General features: G+C 43.5%; 1 protein-coding gene across 7 annotated transcripts in view; it reads right to left on the minus strand.

Moving 5' to 3' along the window:
- Positions 1 to 21,787, minus strand: part of TJP2 (tight junction protein 2) — a 70,738-nt gene extending 48,951 nt beyond the window's left edge. The window contains exons 1-3 of one of the 7 annotated variants that reach the window (XM_085528243.1): positions 19,676 to 19,791; positions 19,011 to 19,096; positions 8,165 to 8,285 (exon numbers count right to left, since the gene is read on the minus strand). Coding sequence is in view for 1 of the 7 variants with exons in the window: in XM_015849077.3 (XP_015704563.2) it covers positions 204 to 266 (63 nt within the window). In the remaining 6 variants the exon portion in view is untranslated. The other 6 variants (XM_015849078.3, XM_085528245.1, XM_085528244.1 and 3 more) reach the window with 6 other exon arrangements.
- Positions 21,788 to 22,419: the final 632 nt, after the last annotated feature.

Here is a 22,419-nt window from a genome sequence, read left to right on the forward strand (position 1 = left end):
ACAAGACTTCCACAGCCCCTTGGTTTCAGCACGGCCCTGCACAGCTCTGGTGGGCCGGCCCCACCCGCCAACCACGGCCCCCACGGGCCCCCACGGCGGCCGCGCTACACCGAGCGGGGCTTCGAGCCACAGACGCGCGCTCCCCGCACCCGGCGCTTCCCACAGCCTCGCGCCCGCCGCGGGGTCGCGGGGAGGCTACCGACCTGCTCCGCCTCCCCCGCGGGCCCTGGCGGTTCGCTGCCGGCGGAGCCCTGCGTCGCTCCCATAGTAACATCGCCGCCTGGGCGCTAACGGCCGGACCGCTGTGCTTCTCCCCCGCTGCCCGGGAAAGGCCGGAGGGAGCCCGGCCCGAGGGAGGGGCGGCGGTGGAGGGCGGCCGGAGCCCCGCAGGGACAAAGGCGGCAGTGAGGAGCCCCCACAGAGCGACTTTGTCCCGCCGGCGCACGGCCGCCCGCAGCCCTGCACAGCCAATCCGGCTGCGGCGGCCCCGGGGAGGCGAGGAGACATTATTCTCCCAGGGATGAAAAGAATTGTTATTCTCCGTTTACAAAAATATTTCTTGTCTTCTTGCCCTTGGCAGCGGCTAGTAGATGACGCCTGTCACGGGATAGACCAGGGAGATGCCCTGGGAGGGACCTCTGAGAGCAGTAAGGAGCTGTGGGATGGCACCTGCAGCATCAGGTGCCTTCCCAGCACTAAGCAGGATTTCCACTTCTGTCTCCAACTCAGCAGCGCTGCAGTTAACTCAGAGGCTGAGATGGCCATCTGGGTTCTAAGGCCATCATTACACAGCACTGATGTAGAGGTGACCATAGTGGCAGAGGCTTGAACAATTGACTGGGCACAAAAAGCACAAAAAAGCAGACTGGCAGAAGTTGAACCATACGGTTGTGTTAAACACAGTTTCCCTGGTGCCACTGTCTCCCTTGGGTTGTTGTATTTGGGGTGAATGAGTCAATACTGGAATCTTATAGTGGAAGGAAGAAATACAGAATGAGGAGGAACTCATGGGGAAGAACTTTCTTAAGCCATAGCATTTAAAAAGAAGGTAAACAGCATGTTACTTTGTACGGCCAGCTCCCAAACCTGACGAGAAAAATTCAGACGTATGCCAAGCCACGAACTTTCATCTCATTTGTCCCCACAGTTTCATAAGGCAGAGATATCATCCAACTTTTCTTGCAATGCTAGCAGCCTGCTGTACAACAAAACGTCAAGACCACTAGGAAAGCTGAAGCACAGAAGACAGTGTCCTCTTATAAATGGCATTCTGTAGATGGAGATGCCAGAATAGCATCTGGCCTCAACAGCCAAATGAGGCACAGCAGGGAAAGGCAAACCAGCTGCCATGCTAGGCAGTGCTGAGCACTTCTACCCTTCTCTGAAATTAAAGACATCCTTCCAAGGAGCCAGCACAGTCTGGGAATACCAGCACTTGACATTGCTTCAGCAGAAAAAGACTCTGCCCAGTGCTCACCTCCCTGAGAAAACAGGACGTGAGGAAAACAACATAGTCCATTTCTTGCTTTGCTAGGATACAGTAGGATTTTGCTGTATTTGAGGAGATACTTTTAAAAACAAGAATAATTTTTGTTTTTCATCCTCAGAGCAACAATGTTTTTTTTTTCTTCTTGTTATTCTTAAGTGAGCAATTGCCAGACACAAGGTGAAATAGGGAAAGGAGAAGTCATCAGATCCCCACTAATGCATTCTTAACATGCAGATACTAAGTGGCTAAAAAAACAGAGAACCAGCTTCCTGCAAACACCTCCCTCCAAAAGGCTCTGGCAGAGGAAGAAGAGCCAACATACCCAGCATCCCCTTTTGATTTAGCCTTCTGTGGAGTGTAGGTAGCACCCACAGGAGCAATCTAAGCCTATCAGACAGAGGAGGATTACTTCTCATTCTAGGTAAGAGCTGTGATTTGGCCTAAAGCCTAATTTAAGCAAGTTTTACAACTTTATCAGAGCCACATGGCGTTATCACTAACTGTGAGGTTATCAGACTGTGCTTCCTTGAGCTGTAAGGCTGCAGCCAAAGTTAACATACTTAGCTAGCCTGAGGTAAATGCAGTACAAATGCAGGAACTGACCACAGTTATGCAAGCAAAATAGACTTGCTTTTAATTCCTTAACACAAGTCATCACCTAGGAAGTGCCTATCAGTTTATTTCCATTCACTTTCCTGTAATAACACGTGGAAAATAATTCATTTGGGCTTTTATTTCCTATGTTTCCCCATAAAAGCACAGTGGGCACGTAACCTTTTCTGTTTTTATATTTATTTTTTCAAGCCAAACAGCTAGTCTGCCACAACAGGCAGATAACAGTCACCTGAAAACCTGAGCTGCGACTCCTGATGCTCAGGCTCACATGAGCTTGGCAAAGTTTCCAGATGCTCATAACAATGTGACAGATTAATGTGACAGTCAGTGCAATCACAATTTACAAGTTACTCATCCTGCAGTTAGTCTGCAGAGAACAGATTTTGAGGCTTTTGGGTACTTCCGTTCCTTTGGCCAAGCTATCACCCCAATGCAGCACGTTGTTTGGCCTTAAGAGGGGAGGATGATGCTGATGAAACCAGAAGTGGAAGGATAAAATACAGCAGTCAGATCAGCGATAAGAACTGCAGGAACATCCCTAGCACAAGTTACAGAATTCCTACAGGAAAAGGGGAGCAGGTAAGGAAGGTACACAATTCACCTTACAGCTATTGCATTAGAGGATAGCATCCCTATTCTCTTGCCTTGCAAGCTGCAGGGAAGAAAGGGGGAAAGAATAAATCAAAGAACCTCCTGAACTACAGCTCACACAAGCTCATCTTAAAGTGAATAATCAGATATATCCTAGATTAGATACAGAAGGCAAGAAGACTCTGCCCAGTGGACTACAAAATGATTAACACAGAAGACCAACTGCCTAGCCAAAACTTGCCTGGGACAGCAGCAAAGCAGAAGAGGAGCCAGAAACCCAGAAGGATTATCTGTTCTGCCTGTGCAGGAGACAAAAGTCTTGTTACCAGATCAAAATCACACGAACTGTGCTGAAAATGTGCAGCTCTGTCCTCTTAAGTGTTTAGGGACAGAGGTTCTGCATGTGCAATAACTGTACAAAGCAGTATGACATACAGGGATTTCATGAAACGTTATGTAGATGTTTAAAGATTTGACAATGAACTTTTGTGGAATATCTTATCATCATTAACTGTGTAAGATGCACGCAAATAATTTCCACTGATCACATCTCCTGTTGAGACTTTCCACTTAAGTAATCAAGGCAGACACTGTTTGCTACAGTCCATGTAGATTAATTAATTTAAAGAGAGAGCTTGCTGCAGCTTGAGTCATGCAAAACCTAAGATGTATTCCATAAATTATCTATTGCTACTGTGAATGCAGTCGTTGTGCTGCTTCCAGCACCAGCACTATCCATTTAACATTACACTGTGGGATGCAAATTTAAACATGCAGCTGCCTCTCATGGTTACTCCTGCCAATCAAGCAAGGCTGTTCAGCAATTTGCCTTCAGCACAGTGTTGTGATGCAGGTGCTCACTACTTCTTCCTGCCCCATCCACACCTCCAACTGAGCCTTTTAACTAGTTCCTCTGATAATCATGCCTATATAGTTATTTTTTTAAATGTTGGAATTTAACACTTACAGCTCTAGACAGCACTAGTAACTTTACAGAGCTGGGAACTGATTTCAGTAAGAGACTAGGAATGCAGGTTGCTAGTCCAGCTGTTGAACTGTCTTGAACACACACATCAGTTTTGCCTTTGTTTCTAAGCAAGTGTTTGTGATCTTCTGACGAAAAGCACTGTAGAGGTTTCTAAAAATACCATGTTGCCAAACAGCCTTTCCCCTTTCCCTTCCAATCTCTTTAGACTGCTTTTTGTCATCAGCCTGCAAAATTACACAAATCAGTCAGCCCAGTCCTACTTAAATGATTCATAAATCCAATTATGTCCGCTTCTTTATATAGCGAGCTAGGCCCTAACAGACTCAACCTTCAGGATTAGAGGATGTGTAGGTAGCTGACCTCTGACTCTCTATCTGCTCAGGGCATATATATGGTTCAAACACACAGTTCCACACTGCAGTGAAGGCACGTGAATGGTACAGTAATTTCAATCTGTCTTGGAGGGACTGGAAAAGCCACAAATGCTGTCTTCATAGCTGTTACTGTGTGCAGATGTGAATCCAATGGAGGACCACCAAGATGGTGGGGACTGGAGCACTGACCCTGCAACAGGAAGATTGTTCAGCCTGGTGAAAGGATAAGTGCAGGGGAACCTAACAGCAGCCCAACAGCACTGACAAGAGGATATCAAGGATATGCAAGACAGCATCTTACTGTAGTACACAGCAGAAGAATGTGGACAAAAGCTCGAACTAGAGGTTCAGAATGGATGTAAGGAGAATTTTTTTTTTCCCCCATGGAAATAGCCAAGTCATGGATACAGAAAAGTTCTGCTGTCTCTGACCTTGAAGCTTTCTGAACCCCAGCTGGGCAAAGGCCCAAACAACCCAGTGAAGAAGCTGGGATAGAAATCTCCTCAGGTTCCTTTCCACATGAGTGACTCCATAATTCCTGAGCTACCATATGACCCAAATGCTAGTGCCAGCTTAAAGCAGGGCACCACATTCATCATCTTGCCCCTTATCTCTGCTTCCAAAGTACAACTTGTGACACACTGCAAAAAGATTTTCATAGGCGGCTTGTAAGGTCTGTAATACTGCCCTCTAAGGATGCACAAATATACATGCTTTCCATATCGAAAAGTAGCAACTCCCAGGTTGTTAATTTAGAAAGCAAGGGTTTCCCTGTAAGAAAAACAGCCCACCATAAACATATCCCATACTTCACATGTATTTTTTTCTGAGGCAATAACCAGTACAAACCTCCTTATGGCTCATCACTTGACCACATCCTCTGACCTTTACAAGGGATTTTATTGTATTTATTTATTTTTACTACCTAGACATACAGATTGAGATATTTCACAAAAGATGTTGTTAGGTTCGGAGCGTGAAGCTGCATAGTTTGAGCTAATTAATTTCATAGTCACGAAAGTAGGGAAAAGTATATAATGACGGATGTTAAATGATGAACAACTTAGGAAGAGCACTACAGAAATTAATAGTAGGAAAGACAGTAATATATAGCATATTTTTCTCAATAGTTTGATTCTTTTTGGTCACCAAGTTTACTAGATCTCACACAAAGATTTCAGAGGTTAATTGTGCTGAAAAACAGCAAGACACTGTTTGTTTCATCACTGTTGCGGCATCTTCACATAGAATGTGAGAATTAGTATATAGATTAGCATAAAGATAGGTAGCATCTCTATGCCCCTTCCCTTTATTTTTTGATAAAATAAAAAACAAAACAGCAGCACAAGAACAAGCTGAGGCATTTGATAACCAGTAGTAAGAAAAAATGTCAGTGGAGAAAATGTAGAAATACAGCCTCTATCTATCCTAAACATGTTTATTCTAAGCACATCTGCATCTGCAATGTTTTAAGCTGCATGACAGTACCTTGAAAAGTACATGGATAACCAAATGTAATAGTGGGACATAATTTAGAACATGAGACAGGGATTTAGCAAGGGCTCTACCTGAAATCTTTTCTCTCATGATAAAATCAATTCACCAGCAGAGTAAGTAAAATTACAACAACCTCCTCTAGCACACACACTTTCAAGTCTATTAATTTTAGAAGCTATAAAGATATTAAAAAAATATATTTAAAACAAATCCCAACAAGTTTGCACAGGTTTTCCCCTCAAATATCATACAAAGGTGCTTATCAACACTCAGAAGGACCTCTTCTTCACACTGAACTTGTCCATTTTATGCAGGAGAAGATGGGCACAATCTGGTTGAACATTCATTTTGCTTATTTCTCAATCATTCCTCTCTCTTTTGTGTTTCTTGACTGCTCCTTGCAAAGCAGTGAAACAATATTCTGCTTTAAGCAATTTATTTGCCCTCCTTCACTACAAGATAAGCCCTTACAACATCAAAAACTTTACCATGGTAATCAATTATTATAGTACAAATTAATTAAGATAGCACAGTAAAGAAAACAAAGATCCCATTCTCATGGAGATCATAACACTTATTTAGAAAACACAAAAGAATATGGAGAATGCACAAAATGTAACATATGCAGAACATTATCTCTCATTTTTCCTAATACAGAGGTTAATTTAAAAAACAAAGCTCCAGATAACAGCTCTACAGCCGAGTTAGTCCTTCAGCGCACTAAAGCTCTGCTTCCAAGTTCTGTCTCATCCTATATCATTTATACTGGCAAACTTCCCACTGAAGGGTACTCTACCTACTTCTGGGAGCTCCTCTCCAGGAAAGACTGAAGCAGGCTGCTGAGAGTATGAGGGAGAATAGAGAACAGAGCCATCAGAGAGAAAGCAGATGGAAACATCCACCTTAATCATTCTCTTGCCAGTCCCATAACTCTTGGTAGGTCTCGAGCTGGGTGGCTGGACACAACTTCTGAAGCATCCTTTTCTAGTGTGTAAGTGACCCTGGAATTTTGCACTGAGTTGGGCTTGCTAGTATCCAAATTCCCTCATGTAAGACTTGCATACCATACAATATGGAAGTTTTTCAACTCAAGGAAACCTTGCCAGAGTCTCCTAGAGCACTCAACTGGGACATTCCAGCCTATCTACACTTCACTAACATTCTCACATAATATTTTCTGCCACACCGCTTCCTATGAAAACAGAGCTTGCCTGTTTGTTATTTTATATAATGACATCTTATTTTTTCATGGTCTTTCTATCATGCCTTTTCATTGGCTTTGATTAAATATCAGGGCTGCTCCAAAAATACTGCCTCCTGTTTGATTATGTTGTACCACAACATCAGAGGTGGCTGATGGTGGTACAGCAGTGGAGGACAGCCTTTCCCACCAGCACTCCACTACAAGTTGCTGAGTGTGATAGATGGCAGCAGAGCGGCACTGTGACGGAACAACGTCTGAAACAGAAGTGCAGACAAGGCAAAAGTCTGTCACTGAATTCCTCCATGCAGAAATTATGGCACCCAATACATTCATCAACACTTGCTGAATGTCTACCAAATGTCATCCAAACAGTGGATGTGAGCACAGTGAAGCAGCAGACAAGACAAGCCACATTATGGCCATACAGAATTTTTATGAGCATGGCATGCATGCTCTTGCTCACTGCTGGCAAAAATGCACAGCTAATGGTAGTGAACTATGTTGAAAAATAGTGTTTTCTATTTACTCTATCAAACAGTGTCATTGCGTTCTTTGTGTAGTTTCCATGGCAATAAATAGAAGGCATTACTTTCAAAGCAACCAATGTGTATCACAAATTAGACAGGGTAACTGATGCCCACATCCCCAAATAAATTACTAAACCACCCACAAGCTATCCACCTCTCAACAATGAAGGGTAAATCAATTTTTAGTTTTGCAATACCAGCATACAGATCATTCGCTCTCTTAAAATTGTCATCTGCTAATGACTTTGAAAAAACTAAGCAGGCTTTTCATATTCTCTCTGAAAGTACTTGAGAAAAGGCTTCAATTGCAAGGTTAAGAAGCCAAAAGGATTATATTTACCTTAATGATGTACTATACAAAAATATGCAGCAAAACAACTCTCTCTGTGTGTGGCTATTTTGTTTCTCAGGATTCAGTACTGAGTCACTAAGCAATTCCCATTAATACTACCCTTTGTGCTTAAAGTAATTTATTTATTCCCAAACACATGCTGAATATTTATATTTGCTGAAGACACAACCATAGAGTAAATCCATTCTTTTCCAATGCTTAGGAAAGAGACAAACTAGTCCAGGCCTGTGCGTGATTATTTACATAATTTTAGCACAGTGTTCAGTTCACTGCACAAGTCTCTCCTCTTCAGCCCTGTTAGACATCATCAAGCTCTCAGCAAACCTGCATGTGTTCATTCTAAGTCACTAGAGAAATCCAGAAGAACTAGTTCTGTTTCAGTGTATTACTCTGTTGAATACAGCTACAGCGTCATTAAGCCTTTTAAAAACATACTAAAAGAATGAACAGTATAAATAGCACACAAGAAAAAAAAGCCATCATGACCAACCAGTGAGTGGTTCTAGCCGACATTACTTGACCAGTACCTTGTGAGGAATGTTGATTTTTGAGAGTTTTGGTCTGTTTGCAGTGAAATACTTTGTGCGTGACGTACAGCGGTGCTCCCAGTCCCACTCACAAGGAGACGGCAGTGCAGTAGTTTGTTCCCTGAAAAACAAAGTCCCATTTTAGTTATGTACGATCACGAGAGAGTGACTGGAAGCCTGGAACATTGGTCCTTGAGATAAAGAAGATATAAAATATATTTTCCTAGTTAGTTTGGCATGCTTTAGCTTCCCCAGCAGTCAGGTTGAAACAGTCCTCAAATAAAGGAGATACCCATAAATATACATACTTGCAGTAGCACTACAAACTTCAAGTCAAGCACTGACCCTCGTCAAGCAACCACACAGGCCTGCAAGTAAGGGAACAAGGCATTTTTGCAAGCAAAACACACAAGAAGCACAGTCGTTTTCCATTTCTTGCTCTTGTACTCCCCACAAGGCATTTTGGCTTTTAATTTTAACCTAGTCTGTACAGAGTTTAACTAGTAACAGCATTCTATCTTGAGCACAACCTCAGTAGAAACAAATACATGTATTTCAGTTACTTCACCTGCTAATTTAACAGCTCCGCTTGCCAGCTGCAGCCTTACTGCCTATTCCTTTTCCTGCTTGGGACTGCTCAGCCCCTCTTGGGGCTCCATTAACCTCCCTCTGCACTAACAGTATTTTCACTGCCATTCAGCACCTCTGTTAGGGTGCTCCTCCTCTCCCCACCCCTTGTCATAGCCCTTCAGTATCTTATGCAGAAGAACAGAAGAATGAATGGTTTGACTACAGTGATGGGCAAACTCTTAAAAGAAATACGAAATCAGTGGTTATAACTTTTACCCCAATACCTCTTGATTGTCTTAATTTCTTTCAAAGGGCAGCTTTCCAAAGCATCCCACTGTCCCCTGTTGACATCCACTTTCAAAGATACAGTCAGACTTCCCTAGAGAAGTAGTGCAAGCACAGTAGTTGATTGGTTGGTTTTTGTTTGTTTGTTTTCTTTAACTAATTTCTATGGGTTTCTTAGGTCAATAATCCCTAGCTACTCCTGGATAGCAGGAAAGCCACAAGAAAGAAATACTGAAATCATTCTGTGGAACTTCCCCAAACATCTACAAGTCTCCTTATTTTACTGATGTGTTTTGTCTCTCTTCCCCTGACTACAATCAAAATGAGCTTCCAGGTTCAAAAAAGGACACTTCAAATTCCTCCAAATATTTTTACAACACATTTAGTCTCATTAACTTCTTCCAAACCTCACAAATGTGAGCACCTGTGCAGTTTACACTGCAAAGATAAAATGTAACGTTCCCTCTCTGCTGACTATTCCAGCAGGAAGGCACCTTTCTCAAAATCAAACACTACTTTTTTTAAACAAGGTTGGATTTCTGAAGTCACTGAACAAAACTGTGCTTAATATGGATTCCTGTTATAACAAAGAGCAACAAGATATACAAATTACAAACAAAAATCAGCTTTAGTGTTCCAGTCTTCATAGTTCCAGGCTGCATGCAGAATACTGCTCTTTCGGAAGCAGCAGCAAAGTTACACAAGAAAAGGTGAAACCACATCACCATTGATGTCATTATTTGACACCAAGCAAAGATGTCAAAAATTATGGAAATCCACCTGTCACAGAAATCATATCGCTATTCCAAGTAAAAACAGAAATAGGAAAACATTGTTTCTAATGTCTATGACGTGAAAATGCAAATCATTGCCTTAGCAAAACAATATATTTTCCTTTCAAAACTTCCAGGTAATAGTATTGGAGCTAGCACCATACTCTAATGCTAACTCTTATTATTCCTATTATTCTTAGGAAATAATTAAGTGGAGAAAAGGAAGAAAGCACCTGAGTTTGCACAGTGAGCAGACACCAGAAGGGGTCCTCTACACCTAACATTGAGTACTGGCTTTTGGGAACTGTTTTATGATGTAAATTTACACACACATACTCCTTCAAAATGCTTATCTTGACGTTTTCTTGATGTGAACCTAACAGAAGTTGAGCAATAAGCTGATGTTAACAAACTGAGTTATTAGTTTGCTTACTCCTGTTGCACGGAACAAGCTGTCCACAACTATGAAAAGATCAATGTTTCTTTTCTTGAACTTCTTTTACGTTGCAACAATTATTGGTTACCAGTCCCCAGCTCCCTGAAGCATTTAATGAAATTACAACAGGATCCCTACCTTAGTTCAATGACAACAGCCTTTCTGCTTTTGTGAAGCAGTCAAAATAGCAAATCCAGATATAATCCAAATACATCTTAAACAGCTTGGAATTCCAAGTGTATACGACAATTGTATCAACTAAATCTCTGTGAAAGGAGGGAGATGCCTAATTAAGAACACTGGAAATTGTCTCTTTTATACTAATACACAGTAGTAGATGAAAGCTAAGCAGCCAAGTCTGAGTCATAAAACAAAAAATAATGGAAGCTGCAATTAGCCAGTTTCATTTTTGGACTGCTTGTTTCAAGCTGCATCCCTGGCCAAACAAGCTCTCTTGAAAACAAAGAGGAATTCTGCAAGAATATACCCATGCTTTCCAACGCAATTCCTCAGTGCATCAAGAGCAATCATATAAAACCTTCATCAACATATAAAGAGCAGCTGCAGAATTCAAAGAGATTGGTCTGTAGATAACATACAAGAACAATCAAAGGAAGTCAGAGACTAGGCCACTACACTGTCCCATGTCCAAATACACTGTTCTAAGAATCCCTTTTAACGGGCAAAATTTAGCAACAACCCCAACTACTCTTCAGTACAATATCAGAAACATAGGAAAAACGTGCAGAATTAAATTTGGAAACTGTTGGCATTGATGATTCTACTAGACTACTTGTTATGGGCTTGGTGTTACAACTGAAAAATCACCTTCTGCTTCGGGTTTTAGTTGTTTTCAGTGTCACCATTAGAGGAAGTGCTCTTGCAGAATAAATGTGCATCAGTCATAGATTAATATTCACATTTTACTTCAGTCTTCTCTTTGAAGCCTTGCTTACACAAAACTATCCCAAGCCAGTTACTCATCATTACTCATGAACAAAAGCCTCACACATTCTGTGCTACGCTTGAAACAAGGCAACATTCTGACCAGAAAGTGAGGGACCAAGGCTGTGAAGATGCCCATCCACTAAGACTACTTGTAGAGGGGCAGGTGAGCTAGAAAAATAATCAATGTCCCTTTCAGCTTTTGAAGGCAATACCGATGAACAAGGGTTTCTGAAACCTAATACTGAGCTGTGTGCCAGAAGAAAGCATTCTGTATTGCCTTTAAATGCTCTGCATTTCACAGTTTGAACATTTAGTAATCTTTGCTAATTTATCTCTTAATAACTCAAACTTTCCTTCAGTAAAACAGCATTCTTAGGTATGAGGAACTCTTGCTTCACAGAAGAGAAGGAAAGATGCACACATGTGGAAAAGTGTTTTTCTTTTCCACTTTTAGAAACTGCTAGTTCTCCCATGGATAAAAGTAGAGTACATATTTTCTCAAAAAGGGCAGTCTGGGGAGTGGACAGACACACACATAGCAGATTCAGCAGTAAAAGCAGCAAATGTAAAATGGCAACTATCTCAATTTCATTCTGTTCTTGAGCAAATTCCTCACGTAGGAGTAGCATCTGATTATTCTGGTAGCCAGGGACAAGAAGTACACAGAAATCTCTAACAAAACCACGTTTTACTACACTTGTAGGAGACAGACTGCACTGAAGGTATGACAAAAAGATTACCTGTTTGAACAACACACTTCTTTCCTAATGAAACATTTTCAAACTGCAAGGTGAGCACAGGTTTTCCTGTTGTTTTTCCCTGATAACATTTTCACACTTACCCTGGATGTTGCCACAGGTTTGCATGTCTACCCTCAGGAAGCAGCTCCCTCTTGTTAAGGGGAGTGATTCCTATTGCTGCTTCTAGAATAGTAATATATTTCTTGTAGCGCATCCTGCCTCTCTCAGCAGCTAAGTTATCATCCAAATGCAGATCCTGCAGCTGAAGTCATGCCTCTTCACTTATCTGAACTGCTGTTTTGCAAAACATGCTGCAAGTTTGAAGCATAGAAATAATGTTTTCTCCCCACTCTCCCAGGCTTGGAGAGTTAGCAAGAGAGAAAACAACAACAACACAAAGAAAAACTCCTACCGGATTCCCCTGAAACGTCATTGTTACATAATTCGATCTTTGAATAAGACACTAATGAAAATGATTGAAGAGACAATCACGGTTCTAAGCCTGGCCGGATAATGCACACTCTCCAATTGACTAATCCCTTGCTAAATCTCTGCTGCCTATAATCTTCCAAGCACTAATGGAACACTAGGTAACTTCTCTTCAAATTACAAGAGATCTGCACTGAAAACTTGAGATTTTTTTTATTTTTTATTTTTTTAAAGACACTGGGGAAGACAAACAGGTGTTTTGCTTTTATTTTCCCCAATTTTTCCCCTCAGCACCAAGAAAACATTGGAAGTGAGATCTAAACTGTCTAAAAACTTTCCCTTACTTGACTTGTGACGGAATTAAGAAAGCTAAAGACTCTTTTAGGATAGCCACTAGTCATTCTGTTGTGCCTCACACAATGCCAGAAGCCACTCAGTATAACAAAATTGTTTAAGCTGTGAGGTAGGTGGCCCCAGGTGGTACCTACAAAGGTTGAGGTGATGCAGAAGTTGAAATAACAGAGATGTGTCGGAAATGCTGCAGCACCTTCAAACCGCAGTAGACCTACCTGAATGCAGAAAGGACAACTAAGGAACTGCTTTAATACTATTCAGACCCTAACATGGTAAATATAAATTGTATTGTGTAATTTTACCTACATTACAACACAGGTGCATAATATTTAAATGGAAATGCTAAAAGAACAGGTGGGACAAGAGGTCCTTCTAAAGACTTTAGCTACAACTCCCGCACATTGTGCACTATTCTCTATTATTACTGGGCACATCTGTATTTCTGTTGGGATGGCTTCATGTTGCATTTATAAACCTCAAAGATAAAAAACCACAATATTTCATTATTTATATTGTAAAGGACTGAGCTCAACAACAGCTTCTTTGTATGACAACTGCCAGGTCCTTTGCTGCTTACACTCCTGTATCACCCACATTTGGTGTTAAACGTTTAGTCAAATGTGAAGGTTATGTTCACACAAACATGCACATACAGAGAACTACTGCTAACTAATACTAATAGGCAATCTATGGGGCTGGTCCTGGAAGAGCAAAGCAAAATTAAGCATTTCTTAAAGTGAAGGAGTACCACTACAAATAACCAGCAGGGGGAAACTTACAGTTTTCACCTACCGGGCTGCATGCTTACCTATAAGGAATTCAGAGCGAAAATCTGTGGAGTACTAAGAAAAGTAATTAACATATGAAACATGCAGAAACTAAATTAAGAAATGAATTGCTTCTGCAGGTCCAAAAAAGCATTTAACTACAACAACAAACATCTGCATAGAAAGTATTAAGAAGCTTAAGAAAGTGAAGTACTACTAAAAGTCTCTTAGCACAGCTGACATCATTAGGCTTGCATGCATCTTAACTTCTGAGAGCTTTGGGGGCCTACTGCAAAAGCAGTACTAACCAGGAAAGGAAAAGATAGGAAGCAGGCAGGCTTGTTTGTTTGCTGAGAGCCTTCTAACTGCAATAGTCTATGTTAAAGCCCATATTTAGTAAACATAAAAATGTTTTGACAAAATCCAACCTTCCTTCAAAGTCAGTTTCATTATCAATATTGTTACCACTACAGTTTCTTCTCAAAACTTTTGGTTCTTCTTTCTGATCTCTGTAGCGCTCTTTTAACCTTAAAGTTTCCCCCTGTAGACCTAAGGAACAGACTTTTCTAAAAAAATTTCCCCAAAGAGCTTTTCACAGATAGCGCCCTATCTGTCTGAAAACCATTCAGTGCACCTCTGGTTTTACCTTTTGTTCCTCTAAGGAAAGACCAATTATTCTAACTGAGCACATGCCCTGCAATTAGCCTAGTGCAGACAGGTCACAACTAAACTCATACAAGAAAGCGTAACTTATTTCCAAGGACTGATTCTGACTATCTAGAGCAAGTAAGGGCTGACACAGCTTGTCAGCTTCCTTCAACTTTATTTGAAACAGAAATTCAAAGCTTCTATAATACATCCATTGTTAATGAAGGTCTACTTTTGCAGAGCGAACAAAAGATACTTTCATCCATTATGTCCTGCCAAGGAATGTCATCCACTCCCCTTCTTCCAACTTTGTATTGTTTCGGGAAGAAAGAATGTATTTTATTGAAAGGACACAACACAGTTTTCCTATCCAGGCACATACATACAAGTGAGCAAACTTCATCTAAGAACTAGGATGATTTAAAAAAAAAAAAAAAAGTATTTGTATCAACTTTAGGAACTCGTGGCCCTCAGCCATATCACAAGATAACATCAAGAAGCCGCCTAGAAGTTCAGCTAAAAAGATTACTTGGTTACTCAATATGTTTGTACACTGCCAACCTTCTCCCCACGGATTCTACATTAATTGCTACTCACTGCACAAAATCAAGAATATCCTGTATCACCTATTTCTAACAAATGGATGTAGTGCACTGTGGCAATATATCAAAGCTTGGAACATATGCCACAGTTTCACCAAGATATACTATCTAGAGGGGAAAAGGACATGTGAAAATTGTTACCTTTTCCTAAATTTGTTTCAAGTCTTCCATTATTTTCTGTGCTTCCTTAGTTGAAACAAACAAACAAGGCTGGGGGGAGTGATTTCGACCTTTCAAGAGCAATTCAGAAGTCAGCAAATTTTTATTCACACTCTAAAAATTTTAGACTGTTACAGTGGGAAGCAAGATGTGTTTCAGGGAGAGGGGGAAAAATGACAAAAATTCCTTTCTGCACTGAAGAAACACAACATCAAAGCAAAAGCTTCCTTTTATTCTAACCCTTGACAGATGAAAACAGAAGTTGTACTCTTAACCGGGCATAGAGCAAGCTTCTTGTAAACACTGATGACAGAAGCATGATCACTTCAGACTCAACTCCAAAAGAGACCACAATTGCCCAGTGTAGAAAAAACTTACTTTCAGTCTTTTGGAAAGCAAGGAGCCCTTTTTTCTCATCTCTCAACAACAAGAATCTCTCCAACACCTACAGAGCAAAGAATCCTGTCTTGGAGCAAGTGAAAAACCAAAGGTCTTCTCCTACACACTTACTCTTGCGTGACAAAAATAACAACAGCTGACAATCGTCAACCTGCAGAGCACAAGTGTTTTGTTTGGACTGAACAGACAAAAGAAGTATGGGAAACAGTGCATATGTAAAGCTACTAACAGCCTTGAGGCAAAGGAGCATCAAGGTTCAGATTTTGTGGAGTGAGGGGGCAATTTCACAGAAAGAGGAGGACTCGGAAACTTCTTTCACACAGCTTCGGTGACTGAAACTGATTTTGGCCCCTCCCTAGTGAGCATCCCTCACCCGAACAGCCCATATGTTCCTGGAGATTCTCAGAATCAGCTTATACAAAGTTGTGCTAAGGAGGCTAGAGACACCAGTAGTCAAATCTGCTGGCTATTAAGCAGAGCTAGATGATGAAGCAGATGTTAGAACTGAGAGAGCAAGCTAGATGACAGTCTTGCTGTCAGCAGTGACATTCAGGGGAGATTTATCGGTTTTCTCTAATGATTTCCCTTAAAAAAAAAAAAATAAATAAATAAAAAAATAGGCTGAACAAACACAAGAAGCTTTGGTTAACATGAAGCCAGGCACTACTGAGCTCAGTTTATCAGTACAGCGGGGGCTGATGTTAAAGAATTAGTTTGGTGTGAGGGAATAATAATGGAAAGATTTTGTGAGAAGCATTACTGAGCCAATGTGAGGGAAAAATATAAGTCTAAAATACCTGACCTCATGCTTTGCTCAGTGGAATCACAGTTACCTCCAAGCTGTGATCTCGCATCTGCTATTTCACAGGTATGGAGACCACATCTGAGATAACATGCATACTTGGAAGAAATAAATCTCTCAAAAGCGGCTCTAAATTGGTGGGGCAAAAGATGCAATGACAACAGAACAGAAAGGAAAAATCAGAACAAAAGGAAGCTTCTGCCCTTTTCCTCTCACGCTTCTTACTGACCCTAATATCACATCACATAGCATTTTTGCCTTATGATGTTATAGATGTGGAAATACAGCACTAATGAGTTTCATCCTCTCCACAGCTCCAGATTAGGAACTGCTGTTATCTCCGTGGTTCCAACACTCCGATACACAATGACAACCTGACCTAAATTCAGGAAGCCTTAAACAAAACATGTAGCTCATGAATATACAGCGGGGTAGATGGCATACACGATAACAGACAGAGCTCCCACCGCTCCCTGATTTTCTAAGCTCAGATCATAAACACTGAGTAAATTCACAGAGTCATCTAACGCTGGACAGAAAGGAGTCAGCGCACTCTGCGTTCTCACTTGAAGCAGAAACCTAACCTGATTTAAAACAAAAACACTAAAAAACAATCCAAGTGTAACAGTTTGAGTGGTGAAGTGACCTGCAGTGGTCCTCACAGCTGCACAAAGCTGCTCCATTCCTACACTACAAGCAGTGCCTGCGTTAATTATGCAACATCTAAAACAAACATAGCCTCAGCTTTGACTATTAAATGCAGGCTTTGTTTTGGAAACAAACAAGTAAATAAAATAAATAAATTGCAGCAAGTAATAAATCATGATTTACCTATTCACACACACACAAAATAACAAACCACAAAACTTTCTAAAGTGTGACGTAGCTGTAGGGATAGCCTTGGTACTGACAAAAAAACAACACTGACTGTTAACAGACAAGAGGAAGCTCTGCAGACTCTGGGGACAAGCAGCAAGCATGTGTTAGAAGGCAGATGGTGTATGGATTCAGACAGTTGAGAAGAACACCCCAGGATTCCACAGCTCTGTTCTGACAAAAGCATAAGGGACAGAAATCCAAGCAGAAGCGAAATACTTGAACACATCTCTGGGAATTCCCCTAAAATTCAATGTACGTGGTCACGGGGCTGAAACCAAACCTTTACCTGTGACAGATGATGTGGACCTACGTCACCGTGGCAATGAAAACCACCAACACCCACTGTGGTGCAGCCGCCCTTCGGGCAACTCCCCGCTCCCAGGCATTCCCCACTACTAAGAAAGACCCACATTAGAACACAGACCCAGAAACCGTCCCCTACAGTCTCACTGCCATTAATGTTTGCTTGGCAAATCAATGGTCTCATTTTTGAGAAGCCCTCTGAAGCTGGTAGTTTGTTGTAATTTGCTGGTTAGGATTCACATGCCTTAACGCAGCTGATATCAATGATCAATGTCTGATTTAATGCATTTCCCCTCCCCCCTGCCCCATCCCCCCCATAAATGCATGTTTTCTACCTGTTTGAAAATAAGCCAGACAGGAAAGTCTCCAGCTTCAGCAAACTATCACCACACACAGTGTCAATGCTTTCTTTCACTCTTTGTTGGAAGGACTGGTTCCAGGATTGCTACAAAAGCACGAAACTGATGCAGCCAGCCCTAATGAAAGTTACACTGTCCTTGAGACTGTTGTTGTAGCAATTAAACAGAGCAGTCCTGTAACAAGAGATTTCCCTCCCTCACTAGGAAGTGCTGGGGACAGACTCTGCCTGTGGCTGTGGGTACCTACAGATGCTGTCTGTCGTCTGAATTCCCACCGAGCTGAAGGCTGCTCTGAAGCAGCCCTGGAGCACTTTGTCATTTCTCACTCAGGGATTACCACAATTCAGGAAACTTCTGTCACTTTTACACATCTGGATTTTATAAAGGTGCAGCAATGCATCTCATTTTGGGAGCCACGTCAGCGCCTATACATTTTAATTGCTAAGAAAGATTTCCTGGTTGTCTTTACAGACACCAAACCAGGAAAGGGGGTGTTAAGCAATCAAAACAGTATCAGACTCTGAATTACTCCAGCGCTGCAATTCTGAGGAGCTCTGCTGAGATTACAGTCCATGCAGAGTGCAGGGATCACCCTGACCCCACTGCATTAACCCCAATGTCTGCCTTTGGTCCCAGAGCACCAGTGTGGAACAGCCCTGTGCCACCAAAGCATATTATGGTGCCCAACCCATGGCCGCTGTATCAGAAGGGATGTGCAGCCACAGCACCGACAGGGAATGCAGTGCTAAGGGCACACAGCAATTTTGCATATAACAGTCTGTAAGCAATTATAACAGCCAGCCTACCTACAAGTAGCATGCAGAAAGCTTCCTCCGGAGCCTGACAGGAGCTCTCATAAGCACTAGATGATAGTGAATACAAACCTCACCATATCTAAATGAGACACACACACACACACACACACACACAGAGCAACTCCAGCTCTTTTCAAGAATACCTAAGCCCTATAAACGGGCACATGCAAACTTCTTGTGCTACCGCAGCCCCCTGCCACCCGCACCCTGTGGGAGCTGGCAGGTGCTGCTGCTGGAGGAGCTTGCACTTGGAGCCTTCAACTCTGAACGCCTCAGTTTCACCAGCCACACCGCACGCGGCAGCTCCGTTTTATTTTCCTCTGAATCACAGAGCTAAATAACTACCTCGAAAAACAAATTCGGATACATGAAAGAAAAGCAAAGCCATTTCGATGTGTCGCTATGCCAGCTCGATGGCTGCGCCCAGAGGTTAAAGCGAAGCCCTTTGGTGGCCCCTACCGGAGCGCTGCTGCGGGCCTCCCCCCGCACCGCCCGGCCGCCGCGTCCAACGCCAGCGGCACCCCGAGCGCAGGAAGTTACTCAGAGATTCCAGAGGAGCGACAGTCAGAAAGACGCACCGGGGGAACGAAGGTTTCCAGATCACCCGTGCGAACGGTCTCTACGTATGATCCTTCCGGACCCGAACCGCACGTACTTTTTCACCCTGAAAGAACACAAAGAAGGAACAGGTCTGACGCGGGGGGTCAGGGAGCGCCCACCCGGCACCGGCGGCTCAGCCGGACAGCGCGAGCACGACGCACCGCGGCCGCAGCGCCGCCCCCGGCCCGACGCGCGGGGCCGGCTCCCGAAGCCGCCCGCTCCTTTGTTTCACAGCTCCGCTAACTCGAAACTTCCCCTGACCCAGTTAGCCACAGCCCAAGGCACGGCTGGAATCCGCTCAGGATGTGCCAACTGAAAGACCGGAGGAATTTCGCCTAAAACAAAGGCGGCCCCAACCCCGCCGTCGCGGCTCGGCGCCTACCGGGTCCCGCCCCTGCGGAGCTGCGGAGGGGAACGAGACCGGGTAAACAAAATCCCCGATTCATCCGAGGCGCCGCCGCCGCTTCCCACGCCGTATCGCGCTCTCCCGGGAAGTACTTAGCGCGGAAAAAGTCACCGAGAACCGCCTAATCCTGTTAGCGACGAGCCGCTCCCCGCCCGCCCCAGGTGCGCGCCCCGCTCCCGCCGACCAAGAGCAGGGGGAAGGGGGAGCGGAGCCGCACCTGCCCCCGCGGCTACTCGCCTCTCTCCTGCTGACGGAGCTCGCCCGGGGAAGGCGTCCCGCCGTCCCGCAGCGGGCTGCAGACAGCCCCGGCTCGGCTACGGCCGCTCCTGCCCCGCCGCACCGCCGAGTCGGGCGATTTCCTGCCGGGGAGAGGGCGGGGGCAGAGCGGGGCGGGCTCCCGGGGCAGGTGCCGGCCTCGCCCCGAGGTGGGGCGGCGGGGACGGGACGGGGCGGGCAGCGCGGGCAGCGCAGGGCCGAGGGAGCGCTGTCCCGCCCCGTCCCCCCGGAGCTTCAGCCTGGAATCCGGCCGGCATCAGCTTTCTGCCGTCCCGCAGCTGAGAGGAGGAGGAAGGCGAAACTAAACAGCTCGAACAAGATTCTTTGGAGTCGTGTTTCCCCTGCGTGTCACCAAGAATCCCTTATCTCCTCTCGCCATGAGAGCTTCTCTAAAATTAATCTGTGAAACAGAACCGGCTCGGAAGCCCCCTGGCACCGCGCCACTCGCCCTTTCTCAAGGGCAGGTGGTTTCTGCTAAATATTCCGGATTCCCGGAGCATTCCGCACTCGCTCAGACCGCGTTTCCTTCTCGCTAGGTTTGTTTGCACAAGGAGCCTCAGGCAGAAACTGAGATAAGGAAAGGCAAACACTGCTCCTCGCCCAGGCGCTGGACTTTGGAAGGAGGCGGGGGAGCAGAGAGAGCCCATTTTATTGACGGCACGTTGAGACTGGATTCAAATGTTATTTATTTTCAAAAGGCAAACTTGTAGCTGTAGTTAATAATTAGCGTGCCTGTGCATACAGCAGTCTTTAAGCGACCACAGCGCTCTAAACAGCCAAAACAAATGAGGAAAAGGGCCTAATTCAGCACCTCCATGTTTTCTGTCAGCTCTTGAGAGGCTCTGCCATCGGCGATACAACAGCAGCCCGAATCAAGGCGCTGAGGGGTGGAAATGAGGTCTGACACCCAGGCACACCAGATTATTTTGTCTACACGGTGTCGGGTGTCTTTTTTCCTTAATGAATATTTTAAAACTTCGCCTGACCATTCTTTGAATGTTTTCCTGTTCTGAAGTTACTTTGGTGCTTCGAGCTCAGTGCTGGTGTGTTTCTGAGGAGCAATGCTACCGACTTGGTACATCCCTCTGTATGTTTTAGAACAGCATAGGACACAGGTGGCCGATACAGGAACCTGCGTCTGGAAGTAAGCAATGCTGATGGAATTACTCACTGTAACACTGATAACTTGGTACAACTACAAGAACAGTATATACATATATATATTTTCAATGAACAAACCGGAGGGAGCAGCAGCAGCTCTGTATGGCTCATGCCAACGAATCTGTTGTTTCCTGATTTAAACTTTGCTTGTCATCCCTTCGCCTGAACTCCAGAAGTGGCCTGAAATCAACAACTGTTTGAAGAAAAAAATGCATTTGTTCATAGCTCTGTTCACTCTGCCCGCAGGGAGGCAGGCTGCAGCACCTATCTCCGCAAATCTTGTCTTCATTTTAAGATGGCCAACAGTACCGTTTATTTTAATGACAGTTTGGGACAGAGAGAGACATAACCGACTCCAAACAACTTTTCCTTATTTTTAAATGAGAGTTAAAAAGTCTCAACAGCAATGGGGACTGGAACATCTGCTTGATTTGGTAGAATTGTAAAATAATAGTGTTAAATTAATATGAATAGTGGTGTGAAATTAAAAAGCCACCCCCAAAGGTGCCACATGACACAGCTTGCCCCTGTTCTCCCCCGTGTCCTGCCAGCACCACCAGCCCTTGGGCACAGCTAATCTCCTCCTGATTGTCTTCCACCCCTCCCATGTTTCCTTCTTTATTTTCAGTGTTCTTCTAAGTATTTTGGCAGGCCTCTGCCTTCCTCCCTCACATTCCAGCACTGGTTAGTACAATGATGGAGTTCAACCATTAACCTGAAGCTGACAGTAATTAGACACGAATTCCAAAAACCCCCCCCCCCAACTCCCCATTCCCTACTCACCTCAGAGTTCTTCAGAACACATCTATATCCCATTTCTCAAGATGCTAAAGGACTTCAGGAATATGTTAAGAACAAGACAAGACGAGTTAACATATGCAACAACCTTACAGACAGGAGACAACATTGCCTAATAGTTACAAGCAGAAAGGAAACTGAAACAAGAAACACCAGCCAAGCATTTAGGCATGTAACTCATGTTACGACCACCACAGATGGAAAGCAGTTCTGGTATGCTAAGCTCCACCACCTGAATCTGTAAGGATTTCTGGAGGAATGGCTGGAGCACAGGAAATGACTTTTAGCAAGGTTAGAAATGCTGAGATGTTCAGGCTGTAGCACAGGAGCAAACACTGTCATCAACTGCAGAAAGTGTGATTAGCTATGGAAGAAAACTGATACATCTTAAAAAAAAAACCCACACACCTCCCTCTCTCTTGAGTATTCAATTTAACTTCAGATGCCAATGTTTGTCTTTCAAAAGCACTTTATGTGTTTTCCTCTACTGAGGATGGAGCAACTGTTTTATGGGGAAAAAGCCACCAGTAATGCAATTATTAACCGTCTGTGATGAGTATCAGAGGATTTTCCTTCAGGTCTTCCTTTTCAGAGACATGAAGAAAGAAACAACTGACGTGATGTCAAGTTTGTGACTGTGGAGCAATCAGCTAATATAGGTAGGGCACTGAAAGAAAAAAAATACTACAGAAGACTTATTTGTCTTGGGGCAATATGAGAAGTCTGACATCAGGATTAGAACTCCT

Source organism: Coturnix japonica, chromosome Z (assembly GCF_054131305.1).
Source record: "Coturnix japonica strain WE chromosome Z, WE-NBRP24, whole genome shotgun sequence".
NCBI classification, from domain to species: Eukaryota; Metazoa; Chordata; class Aves; order Galliformes; family Phasianidae; genus Coturnix; species Coturnix japonica.